The sequence below is a fragment of the Pelophylax lessonae genome (genome assembly GCF_965119305.1).
Source record: "Pelophylax lessonae genome assembly, chromosome: 5".
In the NCBI taxonomy this organism is placed as follows: Eukaryota; Metazoa; Chordata; class Amphibia; order Anura; family Ranidae; genus Pelophylax; species Pelophylax lessonae.
Genome location: NC_138772.1, coordinates 83,800,385 through 83,826,565, shown reverse-complemented (window position 1 = coordinate 83,826,565; position 26,181 = coordinate 83,800,385). Strand labels below are relative to the sequence as shown.

General features: G+C 43.1%; 1 protein-coding gene across 1 annotated transcript in view; it reads right to left on the bottom strand.

The window, feature by feature from the left end:
• Positions 1–26,181, bottom strand: part of MTPAP (mitochondrial poly(A) polymerase) — a 71,566-nt gene that overhangs the window by 28,403 nt on the left and 16,982 nt on the right. The window contains exons 3-5 of the mRNA XM_082258509.1: positions 17,940–18,158; positions 14,843–15,064; positions 98–309 (exon numbers count right to left, since the gene is read on the bottom strand). Coding sequence (XP_082114635.1) covers positions 98–309; positions 14,843–15,064; positions 17,940–18,158 — 653 coding nt within the window. The remainder of the gene's footprint in view (positions 1–97; positions 310–14,842; positions 15,065–17,939; positions 18,159–26,181) is intronic.

Here is a 26,181-nt window from a genome sequence, read left to right as displayed (position 1 = left end):
TCTCTTCGTCAAGTGTCTACCCAGCTCCAGGATTTTGTCCTACCAAGACTGTAAATCAAAAGATTAATCAAAGAAATAAACAATACAACAAGCTTACCTGTTGTCTGCAGTGAGGTCACAGTGAAGACCCGTGGGCTGGTGGTAAAAGCGTACCAGAGGACAGCGCGCACTCAGAATTTTTTGCATTTCTGTGCAGCCAGGGCCAAAGCTTTCTATACATTCACCAATGACAGAAAGAACCTTCTGCTGGACTACTCTGCCAGAGGAAACCCGTCTCATCCAGTACTCTGTGACGATTGAACCAGCAGCCTGACAGAAACATAACGATAATCCATGAGGAAAACATAAAAAAATGTTGTAAAGTTCACACGTGCTGAAGAGAACTTGTTGTGATAGAAATGCAGTTGCTGTCCTTGCCGAAGGCGTTGTCTGGAGGTCAATGGCCTCAAGTTAAGAATTTTTTTATCTGCATACTTTTTTGTGAGCCACTGACGGAGGCAATAAAGCATTTGAATCTGCAAGAGGACTAGCATTTTCAAAAAAGAAAGTCAGTAACGACCAAGTATTTTAGGCAGCACAGGTTTCTATACCATTAGGGTTAATGCATTTAACCACATTGTTGGCAGCAAAATCCTATCTAAATAATAAATTATACTCCCCTGCTATCACTCTTATTGTGTGAATCAATTAAATGAGCTGCTGCAAACACCTTATAGTGTTCCCACAACTATAAGTTGTATAAAACTAATAAAGTAAATGGTTCGAAGCAGCACCATTCAAGATCCTATCTAGTATTTTCTCCATGCACTGTTCACATGCAAAGCGCAATGTGTACAAGTGCAATTGACAACACATACAAGACATACATGACTGTCACCAGTCAGTGTCCCTGATCGCCGCCACACCAGTCACATTATGACACTGTTCTGCGCTGGTGACAGTTATTATAATAAAATAAATTGTGAAAGAAAAAACACAAAAAAAAAAAAAAGGGATTTTTGACTTACCGTAACATACATTTTTCTGGTGTTAATTGACAAACACAGCCCCTGATCTTCTTAACCATTGGTTTATACTGCCCCTACAGGAGACATTAGGACATTAGGCAGAAAAAAGGTCTGACTAAACCTATGGGCAGTCCCAGGGGGTATACTCCCTCTCTCTGCTATAGGTACTCAGTTTTGTTACAAGCTGTGTCAGAAGAATTACAACTCCAAATAGGGGAGGGTGCTGTGTCCATCAATGAACATCAGAGAAATGGATTTTACAGTTAGTCAAAAAACCCATTTTCTTTCGTTCATTGACGGACACAGCTTCTGATCTTCTTAAGCATCGGGACGTCCCAAAGCAGTGTTAAACATGAGGGGTCGGAAAAGTGAAAAGAAAATCCCAAGGCTAAACTATAGCCAACCAGGTAAACAGGAGAGCTCAACCAAAACAACTGGAGCACACCTGAAAAAAACAATACACCCTCAAAGAGGACCAGGTCCTCTAAACAGGAGCCTACAAAACCTTGCGGCCAAAAGGTAGCATCCACTTTACAGAACTTTGTACACAAGACGACCAGGTGGCTGCCTTGCAAACCTGCATCAATAAAGCCTGATGACATAAGGCCCAGGTGGCACAGAATGGCCGAGTAGAGTGGGCCTTGACAGGGAAAGGGGGAACCTGACCCTTGAATTGCTGTCTGCTTGATCCATCTGGAAATGGCCTCAGAGGAAGCGGACAACCCTTTCCGAGGCCCATCCGTAAGCACAAATAGTGAGTCTGACTTCCTAAAAGACTCCGTAGCTGCCAGGTACACCCCAATTGCCCGGACCACATCCAAGGCATGCAAAGCAATTTCCTTCAGATGTCTATGCCTGGGACACAGGGAAGGCAACACAATACCTTCATTCAAATGAAAGTCAGAGACAACCTGAGGAAGGAACGACAGACAGGGGCGAAGGACCACCCTATCTCTGTGAACCACCAAGTAAGGTGAACGACAGGGTAATGCCGCCAATTCCAACACCCTGGGTGCAGAGGTGAAAGCCACCAAAAAAGGTCACCTTCTAAGACAGCGTAAGCAGGGCATTCTCCCGAAGATTCTCAAAAGGAGGCTTCTGGAGGACTGACAGCACGAAATTGAAGTCCCAAGGCGGCAACAGAGACCCCACTGGAGGGGTCAAGTGCCTAACTCCCTGAAGAAAAGTATGCACCAAGGAGTATGTGGCCAAGGGCCAATGAAAGAAGACCGCTAAGGCCGACACCTGATAGTACTCAAGGCCAGTTTCTGCTCAACCCCCCTTTGAAGGAAGGTCAAGAATTGAGCCACCGAAAAAATAGGGGGGAAGAATCCCAAGATACTCACACCACGCAATATACGTCTTCCATGTACGATGGTAGATCTTACTAGAAGTAGATTTCCTAGCTTTCAACAGTGTTGGAATCACCAACTCAGACAAACCTCCATCCATCAGCACCTGACATTCAACAGCCAAGCCGTCAAAGCCAGCGACTGTAAAGCAAGATGGAATATTGGTCCTTGGGACAGAAGATCCTCCCTGAGAGGAAGCTTCCAAGGAACGCCGTCGACCAGCCGCACCAGATCGGTGTACCAAGCCCGGCGAGGCCAGTCCGGGGCCACTGAGATGACCGTAAACCCTTCTGCCTCAATCCTGCGTAGCCGTCTTGGCAGAAGCTTGAGAGGAGGAAAGGCGTAAATCAGACGATAATGACCCCACGGGGCCTTGAGAGCGGGCATCCGCAAGAAAATCCCGTAACCGAGCCACAAACCTCTGTACATTTCTTTTGAGCCCGGACGCCAACAGATCCACTTTAGCTATGCCCCACCAGAGACACAACTGGTGAAAAAATCTCTGGATGAAGGGACCACTCCCCATGGTCCAGTGCTTGCCGACTGAGGTAATCCGCCTGTCAGTTTTCAACCCCAGGAATGTGTATGGCGGAGAGGGCTGGAATGAACCGTTCTGCCCACCTTAGAATGCCGGCTACCCCCAGAGCCGCCAGGACAGTTCTTGTGCCGCCTTGGCGATTGACATAAGCCACGGCCGTGGCACTGTCTGATTGAATGCGCAACGGACATCCCTGAAGATGATTCCTTCAATGTTCCAGGCAGTATGATCGCTCTGAGTAACAAGACATTGATTGGTTGTCTGGACTCTTCCAGTGTCCAGATCACCTGAGCAGAAGTTTTGCCGAGGACGCCTCTACAGCCGGACAGGCTGGCATTGGTGGCGACCACTGTCCAATATGAGGGGAGGAAGGATTTGCCCAGCTGAAGTGTAGGAGAACGAAGCCACGATATTAGGAACTCTTTCATATCACGGCTCACCCGGATCGGATTGTCAAGAGACTGCGGATTCTTGTCCCATTTGGCCAGAATCTCCCTTGCAGGGACCTCGTATGGAACTGTGAAACCAAAACCGCCTCAAAGGTAGACACCCTCAGGCCCAGAACCTGCATGCAAGTCCGGAGGTATTACCATCTGCTGGACAGGAGGAGACAAATTACAGCCTGCAGTTTCTGGAGTTTGTCCAGAGGAAGGAGCACTCTAGCTAAGGAAAGGCAAAATCGCCGCCCAGAAGGCTCCATTGTCATGGCCACCACTATTTTCAATGACAAACTACCAGAAAATGGCCACCGGACTACACAAACATGGCCACCGTGCATAAAGCACACAGGCTACAAGAAAATGGCGGCCTCACAAATGCTCCTAGGGACCCAGGAGGGATTCCTAGGCCTCAGAAAATGCACCCTACCGCTCCATTGCCAGCACAGCACCCTGCCTCTACCCTCGGCAGTGAACCAGGCCACCTCACAACCCCAGCGTCCATGAAGGAGGAGGAGGGGGGGGCGAGATGGCCCACAGGGGCCACCAGACTGACGAGGGGTGTGCCTAACAGGAAGGAGGGGAACCCAGGTGTCTGACCGTCCTATGGAGGGGCCCATGTCCACCCCAAAACCCTTCAGGGAGAGAGATGGGACAGTTACTTTCCATACAAGGAACCAAGCGGGCACTGCTCCAGACAGAAGATACAGATTGGGAGCTGCCCCTTAGGTGCCATAATCCTAATATTACATAACAAAGGAAAAATGGATGGTACAACGTAGGTTGTCCAAACATATATTGTGGCGGACTTTCAAGGCACACGCTGAGTAAGCACACTTATATTATTTAAAATAATTGTGTTTATTAAGAAAGTTTAAAAAAACATACAACGAAAATTATTTAAATGAACATTAACATGAATATGCTTTTCTATACATTCAAGAAGTAGTATACAAACATTGTTGACATGGTGAGGGTTACAGTTGTTTATACAAATCTGATAAGGTCAACGCGTTTCGCATTTACGCTTCCTCAGGACCTCAGATAGTTGAGTAACCTCTTGATAGAAAGACAGAAAATATGTCATATATTACTTTTTCATATATATATGTATAGATGTATCCATTTACAGTATTTCATATAGATTAGTTACATATGCATGTATATTACTGTATGATCACGCGGACATAAAAAGAGTGAATAGACCCACCTCCTCACACAACAGTGTATCATACTGGTCGACCGGGGGCTAAACTCGATGGAAGGGGCCACCTCGGACCATAACCACCTAAATTGGTAAGTTTATCAGATGACATTATATGAAATTCTTTTTTAGAGTTAATTTTAACATATACTGTGTATGATATTCTATGATAATTCATAATTACCTTTTGAAGAGTATTGATGAATATAGGGAGAGATAGGACGGCTGGGTGGAGGATAGTATGTAGATCAATTGGGCTTGTTCCACCTGAATGTGAACAATATATTTATATTCACATTCTAGTGAATTTTTGATATTTGTGGTATAATATATTTTTTCTTTCATTTCGCCACAATGAAGTACATGAATATATATATCTAATCCCATTCTGCAGAGTAGACATATCACACCAAGATAAAGAATAAAAGACGAAATGAGAAAAGAAAGCGGAATTAGGAAGAAAGGGGAAAGGGGTGGGAAAAGAATACAGAAGAAAGGGGGGAGACTAGGGAAATGGGGTGAACTTAAGAGAAAAGAGGACATGAAAGGTGTGACAGGGAAGGATGCAGAGATAGACAAAGAAAACTGTGAGGATAGGGTAATTAGGAGAACAAGATGAAAAAAGGTGTGTATATGTATAGTTACAGATATATGATACAACATATATTTTATATTCTTTGTCTCCATGTACTTCAGGGCAAAAGAAATACAAGGGATATCTGGTATTTAGTGAGTACTTACATTTTGACTTGTATTCTTATGTTTAGGGATGTCTTAGTAATGGATTATCTCGATGGCTTGTTGTTAAGGGAGACCCAGATAGGTCAGCGTCCAGCTGGCAAGCAGCGACACGATCCCCTCACACTGAAGACAGGAGATAGAGATAAGGTGTATAGGTATTGCCTATGTTACCACATAATACAGACTGTGCTCGAGTATGCAGCATATTACAGCTTTCTTTGTGCGGAAACAACTGAGTGCTCACCAACAACGCCTCTCTGGGGCTCCTCCCACTTCCGATAGGAGATGTGTTCCGGTTTAACATCATTTCCGGCGGAGACCGATGACGCACTTCCGGTGCGCCGCGGCCGACGTCAAACACCTGTGCTGATTAGCAGCCGGTGTGAGGGACCTATATAGACCATGAAACCACCAGGGAAAAAGGTATGGCGGCTGGGATATGAGCTGAGGACGTAGCTGGATGTAAGTACATTGTTGTTTCCGCACAAAGAAAGCTGTAATATGCTGCATACTCGAGCACAGTCTGTATTATGTGGTAACATAGGCAATACCTATACACCTTATCTCTATCTCCTGTCTTCAGTGTGAGGGGATCGTGTCGCTGCTTGCCAGCTGGACGCTGACCTATCTGGGTCTCCCTTAACAACAAGCCATCGAGATAATCCATTACTAAGACATCCCTAAACATAAGAATACAATTTAAAATGTAAGTACTCACTAAATACCAGATATCCCTTGTATTTCTTTTGCCCTGAAGTACATGGAGACAAAGAATATAAAATATATGTTGTATCATATATCTGTAACTATACATATACACACCTTTTTTCATCTTGTTCTCCTAATTACCCTATCCTCACAGTTTTCTTTGTTTATCTCTGCATCCTTCCCTGTCACACCTTTCATGTCCTCTTTTCTCTTAAGTTCACCCCATTTCCCTAGTCTTCCCCCCCCTCCTTTTGCCTCCCCCCCTTTCTTCTGTATTCTTTTCCCACCCCTTTCCCCTTTCTTCCTAATTCCGCTTTCTTTTCTCATTTCTTCTTTTATTCTTTATCTTGGTGTGATATGTCTACTCTGCAGAATGGGATTAGATATATATATTCATGTACTTCATTGTGGCGAAATGAAAGAAAAAAATATATTATACCACAAATATCAAAAATTCACTAGAATGTGAATATAAATATATTGTTCACATTCAGGTGGAACAAGCCCAATTGATCTACATACTATCCTCCACCCAGCCGTCCTATCTCTCCCTATATTCATCAATACTCTTCAAAAGGTAATTATGAATTATCATAGAATATCATACACAGTATATGTTAAAATTAACTCTAAAAAATAATTTCATATAATGTCATCTGATAAACTTACCAATTTAGGTGGTTATGGTCCGAGGTGGCCCCTTCCATCGAGTCTAGCCCCCGGTCGACCAGTATGATACACTGTTGTGTGAGGAGGTGGGTCTATTCACTCTTTTTATGTCCGCGTGATCATACAGTAATATACATGCATATGTAACTAATCTATATGAAATACTGTAAATGGATACATCTATACATATATATATATGAAAAAGTAATATATGACATATTTTCTGTCTTTCTATCAAGAGGTTACTCAACTATCTGAGGTCCTGAGGAAGCGTAAATGCGAAACGCGTTGACCTTATCAGATTTGTATAAACAACTGTAACCCTCACCATGTCAACAATGTTTGTATACTACTTCTTGAATGTATAGAAAAGCATATTCATGTTAATGTTCATTTAAATAATTTTCGTTGTATGTTTTTTTAAACTTTCTTAATAAACACAATTATTTTAAATAATATAAGTGTGCTTACTCAGCGTGTGCCTTGAATGTCCGCCACAATATATGTTTGGACAACCTACGTTGTACCATCCATTTTTCCTTTGTTATGCTCCAGACAGAACCTCCTCTCCATCGAAATGGGGGGCTGTCGGCCAGGAGGAACGCTGCGACTCAGGCCGGGACCCGGTCGTATGAGACCTCGCGAGGCATTTAACTTGCAAACGAGCCCCTGTCCAGTGGGGCTATGTCACGACCAATCTAGAGCACAGCTGAGGCCTGCGCGCGCTCGCTGGCCAGACTGGGGTGACCACTGGATCTAGATTATCCAGCCCGTCGCCGAGTCAAATAGTTGATTGTAGATCTCACAGGAAAAAAATAAATAAATTTGATCTAAAAAGAAAAAATTTCCAGGACCAGAGATCCCAGCTTTTTTTCTGCCTAGTGTCCTACTCCTGTAGGGGGCAGTATAAACCAATGGCTAAGAAGACCAGGCGCTGTGTCTGTCAAAGAAACGAAAGAGAAAATGAATTTCTTTATTTTCCAAAAACTTGAGAAAAAAAATTACAACTTCAAAAAAACTTGCCATGCCTCTTACTAAATGCACCAGGCTGTCTACTTTACAAGAAGGGGTCATTTGTAGTTTCCTGGAATTTTAAAGGCCTCAAGAAATTATAGGCCGTCTGTACACCAGAATTGATTAATTTTCAAATATAAATATATATGCATACACATACCATCACCATAGTTGTAGGCTCTATAACTTTCACACAAACCAATTAATATACACTTATTGGTATTCCTTTTCCAAAGACATATAGCAGAATACATTTTGGCCTAAATTCATGACAAAATTAGATTTTAATGGATATTTTTTTTTTTATAAAAGTATAAAACTTTTTTTTTCCTCGAAAATTTTATTCTTTGTTTATACACAGGAAAAAAAACCCAGTGGTGATCAAATACCACCAAATAAAAGCCCTTTTCTTCCACATTTTTTATTATTTTCTGGATAAGATTTACAAATAAAAGGTTACAAGGAAGAGTTTATCAAGCAAAACATATAGTAAAACCTTGGTTTACGAGTAACGCGTTTATGAGATTTTTGAAAGAAGAGAAAAGTTCTTTTTTTAGATGTTGCCTTGATTTGCGAGCGCTGTCTTGATATACAAGCAGTAGTTTTAATGTTAAAGCGGTAGTATACTCATTTTAGGTACTTTTCACAATATAAATCATATCTGCCCGTATGACATCTCTAACCTTTTCTTTTGCCTGTCACTTCTGCCGTTCTGTTTATATTTTGCTCGTTCTTGTCAATGACGTTACCCGCACATGCTCAGTTTACCCTGATTTTCCGGCAAGCTAATGATGCTGCCGGAATAATGCAGGGTCTATGCGGGGGGCTGCGTCATTTCCTGTGCTGGACGTCAGCCCCGAGCTCACGCGAGACTCACACCGTCCCTATGCAGAAAATTCTCCACTACCCCATGTGACTTGCTACGTCACAGGGGAGTTCTAGTGGAGAGAGAAGAAGATGGCCACTGCGCATGCGCGGGATTTTCGAACACTACTCCTAATGTGGGCGGAAATACTGCAGTGCTCAGGAGACAGAAACCAAAGCAAGGATGGCGGTGCCGAACAGGAGAAAATACAGACCCGAACGGAAAAAAATAACTAATGTAAGGAACATTTGTAATACCTTATTTACAGGCTATATTATTGCAAATGACATGTTACTGGCTTACATTGGATTTAGAGATATCGAAGTGCTGAGTATACTACCGCTTTAAAAAAATAGAATTACACTCACAATGTTAAGGAGTATGGTTCAATTCCAAAGCCGCTGGTGTACAGTATACAGTTCTGTATGTGGCCAGAAGTCCAGGAGCGCTGGTGGCTCCCAGCACTTCCTGCAGAACTCGGAGACACTCGGGGACACTCCCAGCTGGGTGGGCGGACGTAACGTGCGTTCGGAGCACCCGGAAGTGAACAGTTTCCGAGTATCTGAGTTATGCAAGAAGTAGAGGTGCACCGAAATTTCGGCCACCGATAATTTCGGCCGAAAATGTGAGTATCCAATTTCGGCCGATAGGGGGTTAAGGATGCCGAAAATGTATGCTGATATCAGTTAAAAGCGAGTCCTTCACTTCCCTGTCATTTGCGGGTATGTGTGCTGCTGACTGCTGCGATCCTATGCTGGTTACACTGGGGCTTCATTGTGAGCTACAGTGGTCGCTAGACGGCTCGGGGGAGAGGGACTTATAATGCAAAGGATCTTATCCTCCTCCGCGCCTAATGCTGAATTGTTGCACCCACCTCCTCCCTTCCATGTGCCGTTCGCTGTAGAAGAAGGTAATGTGGATGTCTGCTGCTGTAGCGTCTAGTTAGAACGGATTATAAATCACAGCCTAGAGTCAGTCTCTCTCTCTCTCTCTCTGAAATGGAATGTTACAAAGTGTTTCTGCAGTCAAAACGTAACATTCTCTCTCTCTCAGAAACACTTTGTAACAGTCTCTCTCTCTTGTTAAGATTTGACTGCAGATACACATTGTATACACTTTGTAACATACATCAAATCTGTGAAAAAGGCACTGTATGTTAAAGCCTTACTCCAACAAAACCTTATTACTTGTACAAAAAAGAGTAAGTAATTAAAAAACTGCCCACTCACCCAGCGCTAGCTTAAAGCTGACAAATAAGATAGCAGCTGCTATAAATAGAATAAATTTAAAACAAGGTGTGAATATAGCTCTGAGGTGCATCCTAATCACACTAACAGCGCTCCAATGAATTCTTAAGGAGAATCGTATACGACCACTACAATACATATATAAAATACTGAATGTATTTTATATATGTATTGTAGTGGTTGTATACGATTCTCCTTAAGAATTCATTGGAGCGCTGCTAGTGTGATTAGGATGCACCTCAGAGCTATATTCACACCTTGTTTTAAAACCTTATTACTGTTGGGGAAATTTCCCTGACTTTCTGTCCTGGTGACATACACAGAGCCGTAGTAGTGACATCACCGGGAGGCGGCATTTTTGAAAGGAAGGGGACGGGAGGAGCAGAGAGGTGCTGACAAGTAAGGACATTGCATCATTGAGGTGGGGGGGCTGAGGTGAGGTTACCAATGGTATTTGTATTATGAAGCATGAGGGGGCTAATGTATTGTCACTGCTGGTCACTGATGCATTAGTGACCGACCAGTGGCACTTAATTAACCCCTTTGTGCTGCATTAGTGCAACCAGTATCAGTGCAACCAGTGTTAATTAACACTGATACTGGTTGTACTAATGCAGCACAAAGGGGTTAATTAACTGCCACTGGTCGGTCACTAATGCATCAGTGATCAGCAGTGGCAATACATTAACCCCCTCATGCTGCATAATACAAATATCATTGGTAATTAAATTAACCACTTGCCAACCCATCACAGTACATATACTGCATACTAGCTACAGGTGTACATCGCTGCCTGTTTCTGTCGTATGCCCCTGTTCTATCTATTTTAAAATAATTTGGGGGGAAAAAGTCAGTTTCGGTTTCGGTTTTCGGCCAAGGGCTTCCTGCATTTTCGGTTTCGGTTTCGGTCCAGAATTTTCATTTCGGTGCATCCCTAGCAAGAAGCGCTATAAAAGAACTGTAAACTGTACACCAGCGGCTTTAATGTACAGTACATATATACCAGCGGCTTTGGAATTGCACCAGAATCCTTAACATTGCGAGTGTACTGTTTTTTATTTTTAAAGGAACTGTGGATTGGGAGCCTGGTCATACTACTATATGGAGGGGTCCCGCAAAGTGCAGGTTAAGGGGTTTTATTTTTACAGTACGGTTAATTTTATACCGTATAGTACTGTATTTTGAAGTGCAGGTTAATTTGTTTTATTTTTACAGTACACCTTATACTGTATTTTGTATTGCCGTAATCGTTTTTATGTGAATGGTTGTGGAACGAATCATCTGAGTTTACATTCTTTCTTATGGGGAAATTTGCTTTGATACACGAGTGCTTCCGGAACAAATTATGCTCGCAAACCAAGGTATTAAGGTACTGTGTTACATGACCGCGCAATCGCCAGTTAAAGTAGCACAGTGCCAAATTGCAAAACATGGTCTGATCATGAAGAGTGAAAAACCTTTCAGAGTTTAGGTGGTTAAAATGGCATCTCCAGAGTTTTACGGTATCTTCTGTTGAACAGTCTGATCTGTATCTATGAGGAAGCAGTGTTGCCACCCTAGGCTGCTCTCCTGGTTTGGACTACAAACATCTGTTTTCATCCTCATTACATAGGAATAAGTTGATTTGTAGTTCACAGAGGATAGCTGGGAAAGCTAACATCAGTTAAAGTGTTACTAAATCCAGGTCCCTGCATTCATTATATTTGGTCTCCCACAGTACACAGAACATGGAAACGCAATTATTTTAGTAAATATAAACTGCTAAATGCCTTTTCTCATCAGCAGTTACAGTGCCTTGCAAAAGTATTCGCCCCCCTTGAACTTTGCGACTTTTTGCCACATTTCAGGCTTCAAACATAAAGATATAAAACTGTAATTTTTTGTGAAGAATCGACAACAAGTGGGACACAATCATGAAGTGGAACAAAATTTATTGGATATTTCAAACTTTGTTAACAAATAAAAAACTGAAAAATTGGGCGTACAAAATTATTCAGCACCTTTACTTTCAGTGCAGCAAACTCTCTCCAGAAGTTCAGTGAGGATCTCTGAATGATCCAATGTTGACCTAAATGACGAATGATGATAAATAGAATCCACCTGTGTGTAATCAAGTCTCCGTATAAATGCACCTGCACTGTGATAGGCTCAGAGGTCCGTTTAAAGTGCAGAGAGCATCATGAAGAACAAGGAACACCCCAGGCAGGTCCGAGATACTGTTGTGGAGAAGTTTAAAGCTGGATTTGGATACAAAAAGATTTCCCAAGCTTTAAACATCCCAAGGAGCACTGTGCAAGGGATAATATTGAAATTGAAGGAGTATCAGACCACTGCAAATCTACGAAGACCTGGCCGTCCCTCTAAACTTTCAGCTCATACAAGGAGAAGACTGATCAGAGATGCAGCAAAGAGGCCCATGATCACTCTGGATGAACTGCAGAGATCTACAGCTGAGGTGGGAGACTCTGTCCATAGGACAACAATCAGTTGTATACTGCATAAATCTGGTCTTTATGGAAGAGTGGCAAGAAGAAAGCCATTTCTTAAAGATATCCATAAAAAGTGTCGTTTAAAGTTTGCCACAAGCCACCTGGGAGACACACCACACATGTGGAAGAAGGTGCTCTGGTCAGATGAAACCAAAATCAAACTTTTTGGCAACAATGCAAAACGTTATGTTTGGCGTAAAAGCAGCACAGCTCATCACCCTGAACACACCATCCCCACTGTCAAACATGGTGGTGGCAGCATCATGGTTTGGGCCTGCTTTTCTTAAGCAGGGACAGGGAAGATGGTTAAAATTGATGGGAAGGTGGATGGAGCCAAATACAGGACCATTCTGGAAGAAAACCTGATGGAGTCTGCAAAAGACCTGAGACTGGGACGGAGATTTGTCTTCCAACAAGACAATGATCCAAAACATAAAGCAAAATCTACAATGGAATGGTTCACAAATAAACATATCCAGGTGTTAAAAATTGTGAAAAAAGAAACATGCACTTTGCAGGCACTGGGTATCATAAAATCACATACTTTATTTTACAATGGCCAAGTCAAAGTCCAGACCTGGATCCAATAGAGAATCTGTGGAAAAGAAAACTAAAAACTGCTGTTCACAAAGCTCTCCATCCAACCTCACTGAGCTCGAGCTGTTTTGCAAGGAGGAATGGGCAAAATTTTCAGTCTCTCGATGTGCAAAACTGATAGAGACATACCCCAAGCGACTTACAGCTGTAATCGCAGCAAAAGGTGGCGCTACAAAGTATTAACTTAAGGGGGGCTGAATAATTTTGCACGCCCAATTTTTCAGTTTTTTGTTAAAAAAGTTTGAAATATCTAATAAATTTTGTTCCACTTCATGATTGTGTCCCACTTGTTGATTCTTCACAAAAAATTACAGTTTTATATCTTTATTTTTGAAGCCTGAAATGTGGCAAAAGGTCGTAAAGTTCAAGGGGGCCGAATACTTTCGCAAAGCACTGTATATAGCAGTCTTGTGACTTCTATCAATGTCTAGTTTAAAAGCCTTGTAAAGTCAGAAGGCTTTTTATCTTAATGCATTCTATGCATTAGGGTAAAAAACCTTCTTTGTGCAAAGGCCCCCCTCAGCCCCTCTAACATTTACCTGAGGTCGCTCTCTGTCCAGTGATAAACACGAGTGTATCCGAGATTCTCCCCCCTGATTAGCTGCCGCTGCTGCCAATCAGGAGACAGAGGGGGCATGGCCAAGTCAGGGCTCCGTGTCTGAATGGACACAGGGAGCTGTGACTCAGCTCGGGTGCCCCCATAGCAGGCTGCTTGCTGTTGGGGCACTGAATAGGAGGGAGGGGCTTAGGAGCACAGAAGAAGGACCCAAGAAAAGGAGGATCTGGGCTGTTCTGTGCAAATCTACTGCAGCAGAGCAGGTAAGTATAATATCTGTTATTTTTATAGGGAAAAAAAAAACAAGACTTTACAAACCTTTTCAAGTTTGTAGGAGGAGTTTTCTTTCTCTTCTGACTATACAATGTGGCTGCAAGACCCCTGGCCCTCTGCCTGGACAGTGCTAACTGGCCCTGTGCTGATCACCTGCACCCCCCCCCCCCAAAAAAAAGAAAAAACACCTTTCTAGCAATACACACCAAAATGAGCATGTGCAGAGTTCCCCCAAGTCTCTGTACTATAAGGAGATGGATTGGGGACAGTAAAAGGGGAGGGTCATAGAAGAAGGAATCAAACAGCCTTTTTACACAATGTGGAGGGTTAGATCCTTAGGTTCCACAGTGAGTATAACAAGCATGCTTTACTGCACACACACACACACTGATTTTACTGGTGTGGGTTTAGTAACAATTTAAGGTAATGAGGATACTTCTGGCAAGGTCAACAGGCATTTTTTTTATATACTTGTAGAATATGTAAATAGCCAAAAAATAAATACAGCAACCACATGAAAGGACTAGTGAGCTGCAATATATTCTTGGGTTTAGATATCCGTTATGTACAGTAGCATGCAGCTATCCTGGCAATACCATCGTTTGGTTGGTCACTAGGGTAAATACCCAACAGTACTAACATCAAAGCTGAATTCTAGGCAGACTGAAGATCCAGAAATGTTGCATAAGTAAATCACTGAATGTACTGTACTTTAGAGGAAACAAAAGTACTGGAATCTGTCTTGATATTAATTTCCTGTGATCCCCTTAGCAAGCCAATTGTTGATCCTTTGCTTTGGACAGTGCTACCAGTCACTGATTGAACAGGCTTACTAGATGGGAGAACAGAGGGATTCCCTTATCAGCATGCTATGCTTTTTTCCCCAACCAAGATCAGGGTGGATCCTGGACCAGACTGTATTGCTAGCTTGTTGTGAAGTCAGCACAGAACCTTGATGTGCTGTCTTGAAGGGATGCAAGGTAACAAGACTGGCTGAACATAACTACAAATACCATGGTACGTTAACCCATTACATTACCTATGTATTTAACTACTATCTAACGGATTGCCTGGATTTTAGCTTTAAGCAAACAGAACTATGAATGACGACAAGTATGTCAATATCAAACCAAAACTGCACTTACCTTTCCAGTCACATCTTTTATACTATCCAAATTGAGGAACAGGTCCAAGTCACATCCCATCTTTCCAAAGGAATTGACACTGGAGCCATAGAGATGAACAGTGGCTTCAGGGAAGTAGGCAGTGGCAACGTCACGGACTAAAGAGCTGACAAGGTAACGAAGTCTGATACTTTCTTCTGTTAACTGAAGTTCATCTAAGATTATATGTGCTTGATCCTCAATCTGATTGACAGCAAAACATACAAGAAATCAGTGTAAGCAGGCAGCAACTATAAAAAATATGACATTAAGATAAAGACAGTTCTGCTCCAAGAAAGCTGTAGCTGGCAGCTCCAGAATCCCATGAAAATCTTCATTATTTAAGGGCAAGATTGAAAACTGCTGACGCGTTTCGACATACAGCCTTGTTCACAGCCAGTTGTCAAAGGACAGTTCTGTCAATAGACTTTTACTGAAAGCAGTGTTGCAAATGGACAAAATCTATGAAAATAAGTATGACCAAAGCTTTTTTGGCCATACCCCTTTTCTGGGCCACAGGAGGGCACTTATGTCTGCAACCCTGTGACCCAGATTTAGCCAACTAAAGCCTGCTGTCATTACACAGCCTGTCCAGGCTCTGTAGGGATCCTGACAATAAGGTCGGGCTCCACCAAGCTGCTTGAACGGCAGCTTGCTCAGCCTTTCTATGCCCTGCTGAGAGCCTGAGCCAGCTGCTCCCGCCTCCTCACCAGCCTGGCATAGCATTAAACCCTCAGTGTTTATTAGCTTAACATACTGAGCACAATAAAACAAACGTTCCCCAGTAAACTATTGGTTAAAATTCTTATGCCGGTTAAAACTGGTCAATGACTCACTTCCACTATATAAGCTTACCTTTGAGAATAGGAAAAGAAATAAAACATTTCACAAAATATGGGATCAGTGGATTGCCTGTCCTCTGACCCTTACTCCTGAATTGCCACGAGTATAAAAATTTGTTTATACATCACTACCTATACGTCACACTTTGACAAATGGCATGCTTGCTTATGGTGAAAATGTAGGCGAAGTTGTGTACATTCTATGTAATCAATGACTGTAAACTGCACATAGGATAACCTTGCAGGGGAGAGGAGTGGAGAGAGAAATTGTTTATTGATGGGGTCGTTTTTTTTTTTTTTTGTTTCTTTTTTCGTGTTGTTTGTACATTGCACAATGCGTTCTGCTAGTGTTGTGTAATCTGTTTTATAAAATGAATAAACATATCTTTAAAAAAAAAAAATTCTTATGCCAGCACTTTCAGTGCTGATGCTTGCTTTAGCAGTGCTGCTTCCCTGAACTTCTGTTCTTTAAAGGAAGGGGTTAACAATGGACAGTGCAGTCTCAGTCAGTCAGATTACAAAAAGGAGAAGTAGGGGGATGCCTTATCATCCTAGGCTATGGGGCAGTGTGCTTCAGTGTAGAGACAGACATCTCTAGTCCCTGCATGCAAGGCTGCCTAGGATGTTGTAGGAGAAAAGAGCCACCCTGAAACAGGAAAACGGGGGTACCGGTGGAGGCACCAGCTTTAACAGGAACACAGGCAAGGATTAAAGGATGAAGAAGCTGTATACTCGGTAAGCAACTAAATCAGCTGCTGAATGTGCTTAAAATAACAAAGGATTTATTTTCACTTTAAAGGAGAAATTTCTCCATGGTGCCTACAAGTAAAGAAGTCAAGGATGGAAGTAATCTGTTCTAAACAAAAAAAAAAGTTATTTTACCACTTCTGGACCGAAGGCTTTACCCCCTAAATGACCAGGCCATTTTTTGCGATACGACAGTGCGTTACTTTAACTGACAATTGCTCGGTCGTGCGACGCTGTACCCTAAAAAAAATTATGTCCTTTTCTTCCCACAAATAGAGCTTTCTTTTTGTGGTATTTGAGGAGAACCTCTGCGGTTTTTATTTTGTGCGCAATAAAAAAAGGACAATTAAAAAAAAAAAGAAAAATAAATACTTTTTGCTTTCTAGTATAAAACACAGCCAATAAAAAAAAAAAAAAAAAAAAAAAATGTTTTCATCAATTTAGGCCAATTTGTATTCTGCTACATATTTTTGGTAAAAAAAATCCCAATAGGCGGAAATTGATTAGTTTGCGCAAACGTTACAAAGTCTGCAAAGGAGGTGATATTTTTAAGGAATTTTTATTTATTATTTTTAGCGGGACTGCGACATTGCAGGGGACAAATCACACATCTAATGCCTTATTTCCACTGAGCAGAACGGTTCGGGTCGGTACAGTTTGGAAGAGTTAGAATGGTCCGGTCTATTCAGGTGAGCGTTTCCACTGCAAGTCGGGCCACCAGGGACCATGCGGGGTTTACACCAAATGAGGTATTTGTTTTGCTCTTTCATTTGACGTGAGCATTGAAGTTTTCCTGTCCGCCAATCAGTGGAATCTATTGTGTGACGCCAGTAGCTCCACCCTAACCGAACCGTTCCATTTCCTATGGCCCTACATCTGAAGCAGGACCAGGAATGGTGCGGTTTGGTTCGGTTGTATGGGCCACTTTCACAATGGAAACACTTAAATTAGCGTACCGTACCGAACCGACCCGAACCGATCTGCTCAGTGGAAACGAGGCATAACTGACACTTTTTGGGGACCAGTGACATTATTACAGTGATCAGTTATAATAAAAATGCCGCTGGACCTATTGATTGACATCCCTGTTAGCCAATCATTGTTTATAAAGCCACACAACGATTGCTACGATATTACCCTGAAGTGGGAGCGGGAACCTGGTTTTGACAGGATTCGCTCCTCCCCGAATGGTGCCAAATGTGGCAGAAGAGGAGGAAGGAAGAAAACAAGGGGGCTCCCCCTTTTGGGTGGAGCTCTGCTTTACATAGTGTTTTTGGTTTGTGTTGCTCAGATACTGTGAAGATTGAAGAAATTCGATTTTTTACATTTTTATATTGAATGCGTTTTAGAGCAGAAAGTAAAAAAAATCTTTTAAATCTCTATCTGCACAGTTGATCACTCTGGCTTCCCTGGGAGCCAGAAAGAAAAAAAAAAAAAAAACGTAAAATCATTTTAGAGCCAATATTTGATGCAACACATTATCAACTTACATTTTTAGCTGCACATAGTTTCTTTAATAACTGGGTCACCGAAACAGAAGCCTGTGGGGAGCAGCTGACCAAATTCTGATCCAATTCTTGTGACTTGATTTTAATAAATCTAGATTTAAATGGCACAACACAGGTATCTTCATCCTCCGGAATTTTGGTAGCAGCAAGAAGTGAATTAATACTTTCTCTATTCACAAACTCAACAAGTGCATAGGTGCCCTAAAAAAGGAACAATGGAAACAAATTATAATTTTATTGGAAAATAAACAGGCATAAAGAGCGCAAAGTGTCAGTTTCCTGTAAAGACTACTGTACATGAAAGAATACAATGTTACCTCAATCTAAAAGTGTCAAGCCAAAAGCGTTTTTTCTAGGTTTGAAGAGAGTGGAAAAGGATTAGAACCCCTGTTGGGTTTTGTACTGCTATCCAGCGCTCCGTTTGAGAAAGAAATCTTTTCTGCGTCCTGCTGACAACGGATTTACCAGACAAGAAGTGAGGGAACATCTGCAACAGGTACAAAGACGGAAATAAAAATCGGACAGGAGTTCTAGCCTTCCCCTACTCTACTAAAATTGGATTTGTCCTACAGCTTACCTGCAAAGCCCTTTTCCTGGAGTACATCACGGGACACAGAGCAGCCATAATAATTACTATCTGGGTTATAGGCCACCTATACGTGAATGGATATTGGCAACCAAAAAAGACAGGAAGTCCCTCTCTATATAACCCCTCCCATACAGGAAGTACCTTAGTTTTGTAGCAATCTATAAACATCCCAGACAAGAGAGGGACCTCTGTGTCCCATGATGTACTCCAAGAAAAAGATTTTACAGCTAAGCTGTAGGAAAAATCCAATTTTCTTTATTGTACATCACGGGACACAGCCATAATAATTACTATCTGGTATGTCCCAAAGCAATGCACTTGAGGGGAGAGGGGACACTAAAAACAAACACCGCCATCAGACCGAAAAGATCTACATAGCTGCCTGCAGCACAATGCGGCTGAATGCAAAATCCTCCCAGCTCCTAACATCCACCTGATAGAATCTAGTGATTGTATGTACTAAAGACCAAGTAGCGATCCTGCATATCTGAGCCATAGAAGCTTGATGGCGAACTGCCCAAGAAGCTACTCTTCTGGTAGAATGTGCCTTTACCGGAAAGGGTGCAACCTTCCCCTTTAAACCATACGCCTGGATAATGACCTGGCGAATCCACTGAGCAATTGTAGACCTAGGAGGTTTCCAGCCCTTACCTGGGCCCTTCTGGCAGCACGAACAAAAGGTCGGTCTTCCGAATCTGAGCTGACATCTTTCAAACAGACCTTAAATGCATGTACCGTACTACATTAAGAGAATGTAACAACTTTTCCTCTGCTGTTTGAGGGTTTGGAAAGAAGGAAGGCAGTATAATGTCCTGATTGAGATGAAAAGGGGACACCACCTTGGGCAAAAACCCTGGCTGTGGAAGTAAAATCACCCTATCTTGATGCAAGATCAAAAATGGCTCCTTACAAGAAAGAGCCGCTAACTCCGATACCCTTTTAGCTGATGTTACTGCAACCAAAAAGACTAACTTTCTGGTCAAAAGAACCAGAGGAATATGCCGAATGGGCTCAAAAGGCTTTTTCTGTAGAACCTCCAGGACCAAATTTAAATCCCAAAGGACACAACGGTGGCCTAACTGGCGGAAGCATACGTAGCTCCCCTTGTATAAAGGCTCAGACTAAGGTATGCAAAACGGTCTTTGAAAAAAGACTGACAAGGCTGAAATTTGACCTTTGCGCCCAAGGCTAGCTTCACATCTACCCCTACTTTAAAGAAGGCTGATAATATATTATGGGGATGCCACTTCCTGGCCTCACACCAAGAAATGTAAGACTTCCAGACTCTAATAAATGCCCCTAGAGACTGGTTTCCTAGCATTTATCCCGGTAAAGACTGCAGGACCAGATATACCCCGCTCCCTCAAAACTCAGGCTTTAACAGCCAAACCGTCAAATTTAGAGATTGTAAAGCAGGGTGGAATATTGGACCCTGAGAGAGCAGATCCAGACACAGTGGGAGAACCCATGGCCCTCCCATCGCCAACCGTAGAATTTGCACATACCAAATCCTTCTGGGCCAAGCTGAAGCCACCAGGATTACTGGTTTCCCTTCTTCCTGAATCCTGTGCAGAAGTCGTGGCAGCAGCAGAACGGGGGAAAGGTGTAGATCAGGGAGAACTGTTCCTAGGGAGTCACAAAGGCATCCACTCCAATTGTGAGCAGATCCCTGGTCCTGGACACAAATTTGTCCAACTTGTTGTTGAACCTGGATGCCAACAGATCTATGTCCGGGACACCCCCCCATCGTTGACAAATTATTGCAAAGATCTCGGGATGTAAGGACCATTACCTGGGTAACATCTGATGACGACTCAGAAAGTCTGCCTGCCAGTTCTCTATTACTGGAGTGAAAACCTCCAACAGGCATGAACAAATTTCTCCACCCAGGATAGGTTGTAACCCACCTCCTTCTGGGATAACCAACTCTTGGAGCCCTGGTAAACCCCCCCCCCCCCCGCGATAGTTGATATAGGCCACAGCTGTGGCATTATCAGATTGTACCCTGACTGGGAAACCCCAAAGACTGGGAGTCCAATACCTTAATGCCCGACAAACCGCTCTGATTTCTAGGATATTAATGGGGAAGTTCCTTTCCAACCAGGACCATTTCCCTTGGACAGTGGCTTCCTCCAGAACGGCTCCCAAGCCAGAGAGGCTGGCATCTGTAGTCACTACCTTCCAGATTACTGGAAGAAAGGATTTCCAGCTTTCCAAATTCCTGGCTACCAACCAAGACTCTGACGTACCCTCGGTACTATAGACATGCGACAATCTAGGGCCTGGATCTTTTTGCTCCAGGCTGACAGAATGTGGTTCCGTAAAGGTCTGGAATGGAATTGGGCATAAGGAACTGCTTTCGAATGAGGACACCATCTTCCCTGGCAACCTCATACAAAGACGTACAGAAGGATACTTTATCCCTCTTCTGATCTGAGCTAGATCCTTCAGGGCTACCACCTTTCTTGGCGGAAAAAACACCTTTGCCTGTACTGTGTCCACAAGGAAACCCAGATACTCTAGGCTCTGAACTGGCTGCAATGCCTACTTTGCCAAATTCAGAATCCAACCCAGATGTTCTAAGAACTGAACTGCCCGGAACACATTCTTTCTTAGAGTAGAAGCCAAACGGCATTTAAGTATTAGATCGTCCAGGTATCCTGCCACTGCTATCCCTTGAGACCTTAAAATAGCCAATACTGGAGCTAGGGTTTTTGTGAACACACGTGGAGCCATGGCTAGCCCAAAGGGCAAAGCCATGAACTGAAAATGACAGTCTTCCACCGCAAAAACCTTTGATGGGCCTGAAAAATTGGCACGTGAAGGTATACATCCTTGGATGTCTATGGATGCTAGAAATTCTACTCCTTGCCGAGAGGCCATGACGGATAGAATTGACTCTATCCAGGATGTGCGAATGTTTAAGAATTGGTTCAGAGCTTTGAGATCCAGAATAGGTCTCACATCTCCGTTTGGCTTGGGGACTACAAAAAGGTTTGAGTAAAAACCCCTGAATTTCTCATCATCTGGAACTTCTGTAATCACTGCTTGAGACCTCAGATGGTCCAGAGCCAGAAAGAAAATCTTCTATTTAGAGGATCTGCAGGTATGTTTGACCTTACAAACCAAAGATGAGAAAATACCTGAAATTCTAGTTTGTACCCCTGCGAGACTGTGGAAATAACCCAGTTGTCCTGAACCATTTCCACGCACGCCTACAAGAACTGTAGCAGCCTTCCCCCCACCCGATTGAGTGGGGGCATTCCTTCACAAGGTAGATTTAGTGCTAGGCTTGGTAGGCCTCTGGGCCCAGGGTTTCTCTTGCCCTTGACCCGAAGGCTTGGCACTAGATCCAGATGGCTGAGGCCATCTAAACTGCCTGGGATTGGAAGTACTGGGAACCTGAGTGTTAGACACCTTAAAAGGAAGTTTACTTCTCCTAACTGGTAGAAGCGCACTCTTCCCCCCAAACTCTTTTGGATATATTTGTCCAGATCGTCACCAAATAGGCACTCCCCATGAAAGGGAAAGCCAGATAGCAATTATTTTTATAAGGTAATTCCGCAAACCAACTTTTTAGCCACAGGATTCTGCGCATATGAACTGATAGAAGAGCAAACCGTGACATTTGCTGTATGGAGTCCTTAAGAGCAAAAACACCAATCAGAGAAAAAACTGCTAAAATCTTCAGCAGACTCTCCCTAAAGCCCCATACACACGATAAGATTATCGAACGATCTGTCGTCCGTTTTTTGTGGCATGCTAGCCTGATGTGGAAAGTGAAGAGGTTATTTTCATACGAATTTACCTGTATGACAGAATTCTACTTCAGAAGTGATGTCATGTGCTGGATTGCTTTGTATGTGTTCTTTCGTCTCTGAGCATGCATAGTCTTGCTCTTAAGATTTTTTTCAGATGAGACGAAAATCGGACGTTGTATTACGGACGACAAAAATTTTATAGCCTGCACATCAGGATTTTGTCAGCCGAAAAGTCGGAGTTGGCTGTCGAAAGCACCATACTAACAATCCGAAAATCGGCAGATTGGTCGTCGGACGAATTTTCCCTTCAGATTTTCTTATTGTGTGTACGGGCCTTTAGAAGGAACACTCCTGGACACCCATTTAATACGGTCTTTCAAAGCTTGACAAACTTCTACAGCTACCACTGCCGGTTGTATTGCAGACCCTGCAATAGTAAAGGAAACTTTTAGTAAAGATTCCAATTTCTTATCAGCAGGATTTTTAAAAACCTGGGCATTATCTACAGGACAGGTTAAATTTCTGTTTACAGAAGAAATAGCAGCATAACTCAATTTTCTTGTGAATTTTTCCTCCATAGGATACAACAAAGCCTTTTGTGAGAAAAAAACAACACTCCATTCCCAGTTGAAGCCTGTAGGAGGGGGAAACGTGATGGACAGGAGTAGCCAGTGTCTGTCCCCTTGCAAGGTCCGCACTGCAGGCGACTGTTTAATTTTAAGGGTCCTTTCACTCAGGCGGTCCGCGTATGTCCGTTTTTCATCCCATCCGTTTGCGGACAAAAAAAAACCGGACAAAATGCATGTCAATGGGATTGCGGATGTCAGCGGAAGACCATCCGCTGACATCCGATTTGCATCCTTTACGATCAGTTACGTTTTTTGGAACGGAGGAGAACCCTATTTTTCTTCTGTTTAAAAAACGGAACAGATGCAAAAACGGATGTCAGCGGTGTCATCCACTGACATCCGCAATCCCATTGACATACATTATCTACATTTATCATCCGCAAACGGATGGGATGATAAACGGACCGCCCCGTGTGAAAGGACCCTTACCCATTTCGCTTGAATTTTTTGAATTGATGTAAGTGCACTTTTTAATAAAACTTTTGTTTTAATGGTAATGCAGCCTCTAACTTTCCCTGCGTGTTTTTTCTGCTCACTGAGCTGACCAGCTGGTGCAGTGATCATCTCAGCTGTGAGTATCATGTGAAGGAGGATTGAGTATACAGAGGAGCCGACCAGCCCGTGTTCAAACGAGCCACAACACACAAGCGAAACGGCCAGCAAACAGCAATGGAGAGGGAATTCCATCCATCTACGGAGAGGGATATCCATCCATCCATCCATGGAGAGGTCTGGTATCTCAACGCTGCTTACCAGCAGCCATCCGTCCTCACTTTGGATGTTATCTGATATTGCACCTTTATTGCAGAATCTGTTAAAGACTGTTACACAGTTTCATAAAACCAGAGACTGTCATTTTACACGATCTATGTTATTTGTAGCAGTTTTCATTGACTTTAATGATTTTATCACTTTTTACACCTTTGCAAATTCATTAATTGGTCCATGTTCATAGCTCTTTCAGGCCTCTGTTGAACTTTTTATATATGCAGTGATTTTTGATCACAGAGAAGATAGGATTTGGTTTCAGGAGATAAAATAAAGTGTGCTATCAGGATGACCCCAATCAGCATATACTATCCGCTCTAAAAGCAAATGTAAGGGAAAAGCCTGAGAATTTTGAAAGCCTTCAGAAATCTCTAAAGAAGAGAATTTTAATCCAGACTGGACAATTTCAGTGAGAGACTGAGTTACCAATCTCTGGCGTTGAGAGGCCGAGAATGGCTCCTCAGACCCCGAGTCCCCAGAAGTGGAATCCTCTGCTTGGCCTTCTTCTAAGCCATTTGCAGCTACTTCTTCCACATCCTCTGCCCAATCCTGAACTAAAACAGGGGAGGATCTATCACTTTACCTCCCTCCTTGTGACACTGAAGCAATCATGCCAGCAATTTTTCCCTCAAGGCCAGCTGAAGCTAATGCCAAATTGTCCTTAGTGACATAGTCTGGGACAGAAGCACTAGATGTGGCTACTATGCCTGAGAACTGTAATGGCTCAGATTAGCCAGTCGCCCCTGGCCTCTCAGGGGAGGTTAACACAGAGGATGTACGACTAGGATCTTCCAATCCTGACAACGGCACACTTGTGCCCCTTCCCGCTGTGCCTCCCCTTCCACTCCTTTTCCGGGAAGGACATTGCTCCAGACAAGAAAACTTGAGTTACTTACTTTAGTGTACTTAAAGTTTGTGCCAAGCTGTAACAGCTTACAGCACAGTTATCCCAAACTTAACAGAACCTTTCAGTGCCTGTAAACACGCCAACGCGTTCCGGACATGACCCCTCCTGGCTCCACGTGCGGGCTTGTGCATCTAAATAAGTTGAACTTGCATCCCGCCAAAGGGATGGCCACTGAAGGTGCTCCCCGAATCTGAGCCACAGAGGGTAAGCAGATGCATGGGCAAGATGTACAAAGTCCTGCTGTCCGCCAAGCATCAGGGGGGTGGAGAGCAGAAAAAGGCTTCCAAGCCTCCAAGATACGCAGGCCACAGCTGAATACACATACTGCTTCTAGTGGAGAGATAAAACATGGCACCCGGTATCTGTTAAATTAGAAGGTAACAGTGCATCATAATTAAAGTAAACTTAGCATTCCCGCCGCAGGATTCTTTCTATAACTAGAATCCAATCTTTACCCATAACGGCGGGTTCTGTCACTTGTCGATCTTCAAGGACTGGGTCCCCCTAATTTTTTGGGCCACTCCCTTGGACCTGTAGGGCACCCTGCCAGGATGCCTTTGGAATTAGTTTTTCCAAGGGTCTGGATCCCAGGGTCCAGCGCCCAAGAGGATTGCATTACAGGCAATACCACGTTTCCCTTTACAGAGGCTCAGGTACCATCCTTTTAGTCCTCCACTTTTGGATGGATCGGATTGCCAATCCCCTTGGATACAGAGATCTTAACTGGGATTGTAGCATAATCTTTTCTTTTTCAGGGCTTTTCCAACCATGACCATCACTTCTAGGACACTGGCGAAAAAACTGGGAAGGAGGTACTTCCTGTATTGTAGGGGGTTATATAGGAGGGGGGACTTCCTTTCTTTTAGGTTGCCAGTGTCCAGTCACCTATAGGTGGTGCATAACCCAGATAGTAACTATTATGGCTACTCTGTGTCCCATGATATACGATAAAGAAAAGAAAATATTTCTTCCGGTTATCAGTAGACAGGAAGGGAGGGGAAATCACTTAAACAGAGACATGGATAGCAGTAAAAACTTGACAAGGGATCTCATCCTTGCCAAACAAGCATGGTGCCTCAACTCCTACTGCATTCTAGGTAATGTAAAATAAACTAGTACTAAAGGCTAAGTGGTTTTACCTAAATATATTCACAGCATTAAACAGGGTGTAACCATAAAAAAAAAAAATAAATAAATAAAACAAAAATCCTGTTCCCTTTCTAAGCTGTAAAATATCTGGTTAATCCTGCCTGTTCCTGTGTCCCCTATGCGAACTGACCATGGTAATCATGGCTGTTGATCCATTAAACCGTGGTCAGTTTACGTGACTCCGTCATCCTGCTGTATTAAAGTCTCTCCCTCTCTCCCCCCTCCCTCCCTGCCAGTTTCTAGCGTGTGAGCGATCTCCAAACCTGTCCCGTTCCTCCTGAGGCTGTTTTGTGTGGCAGTAAAGCCAGTGAATAGCATTATTTCCAGCCCATAATACACAGTATCAATGTTTTTTTGAAACAATGCTGCTAACTACCTTTTTTAAGAGCGCCGTTGTGTGGTCACTTGACCTCCCGCAGCT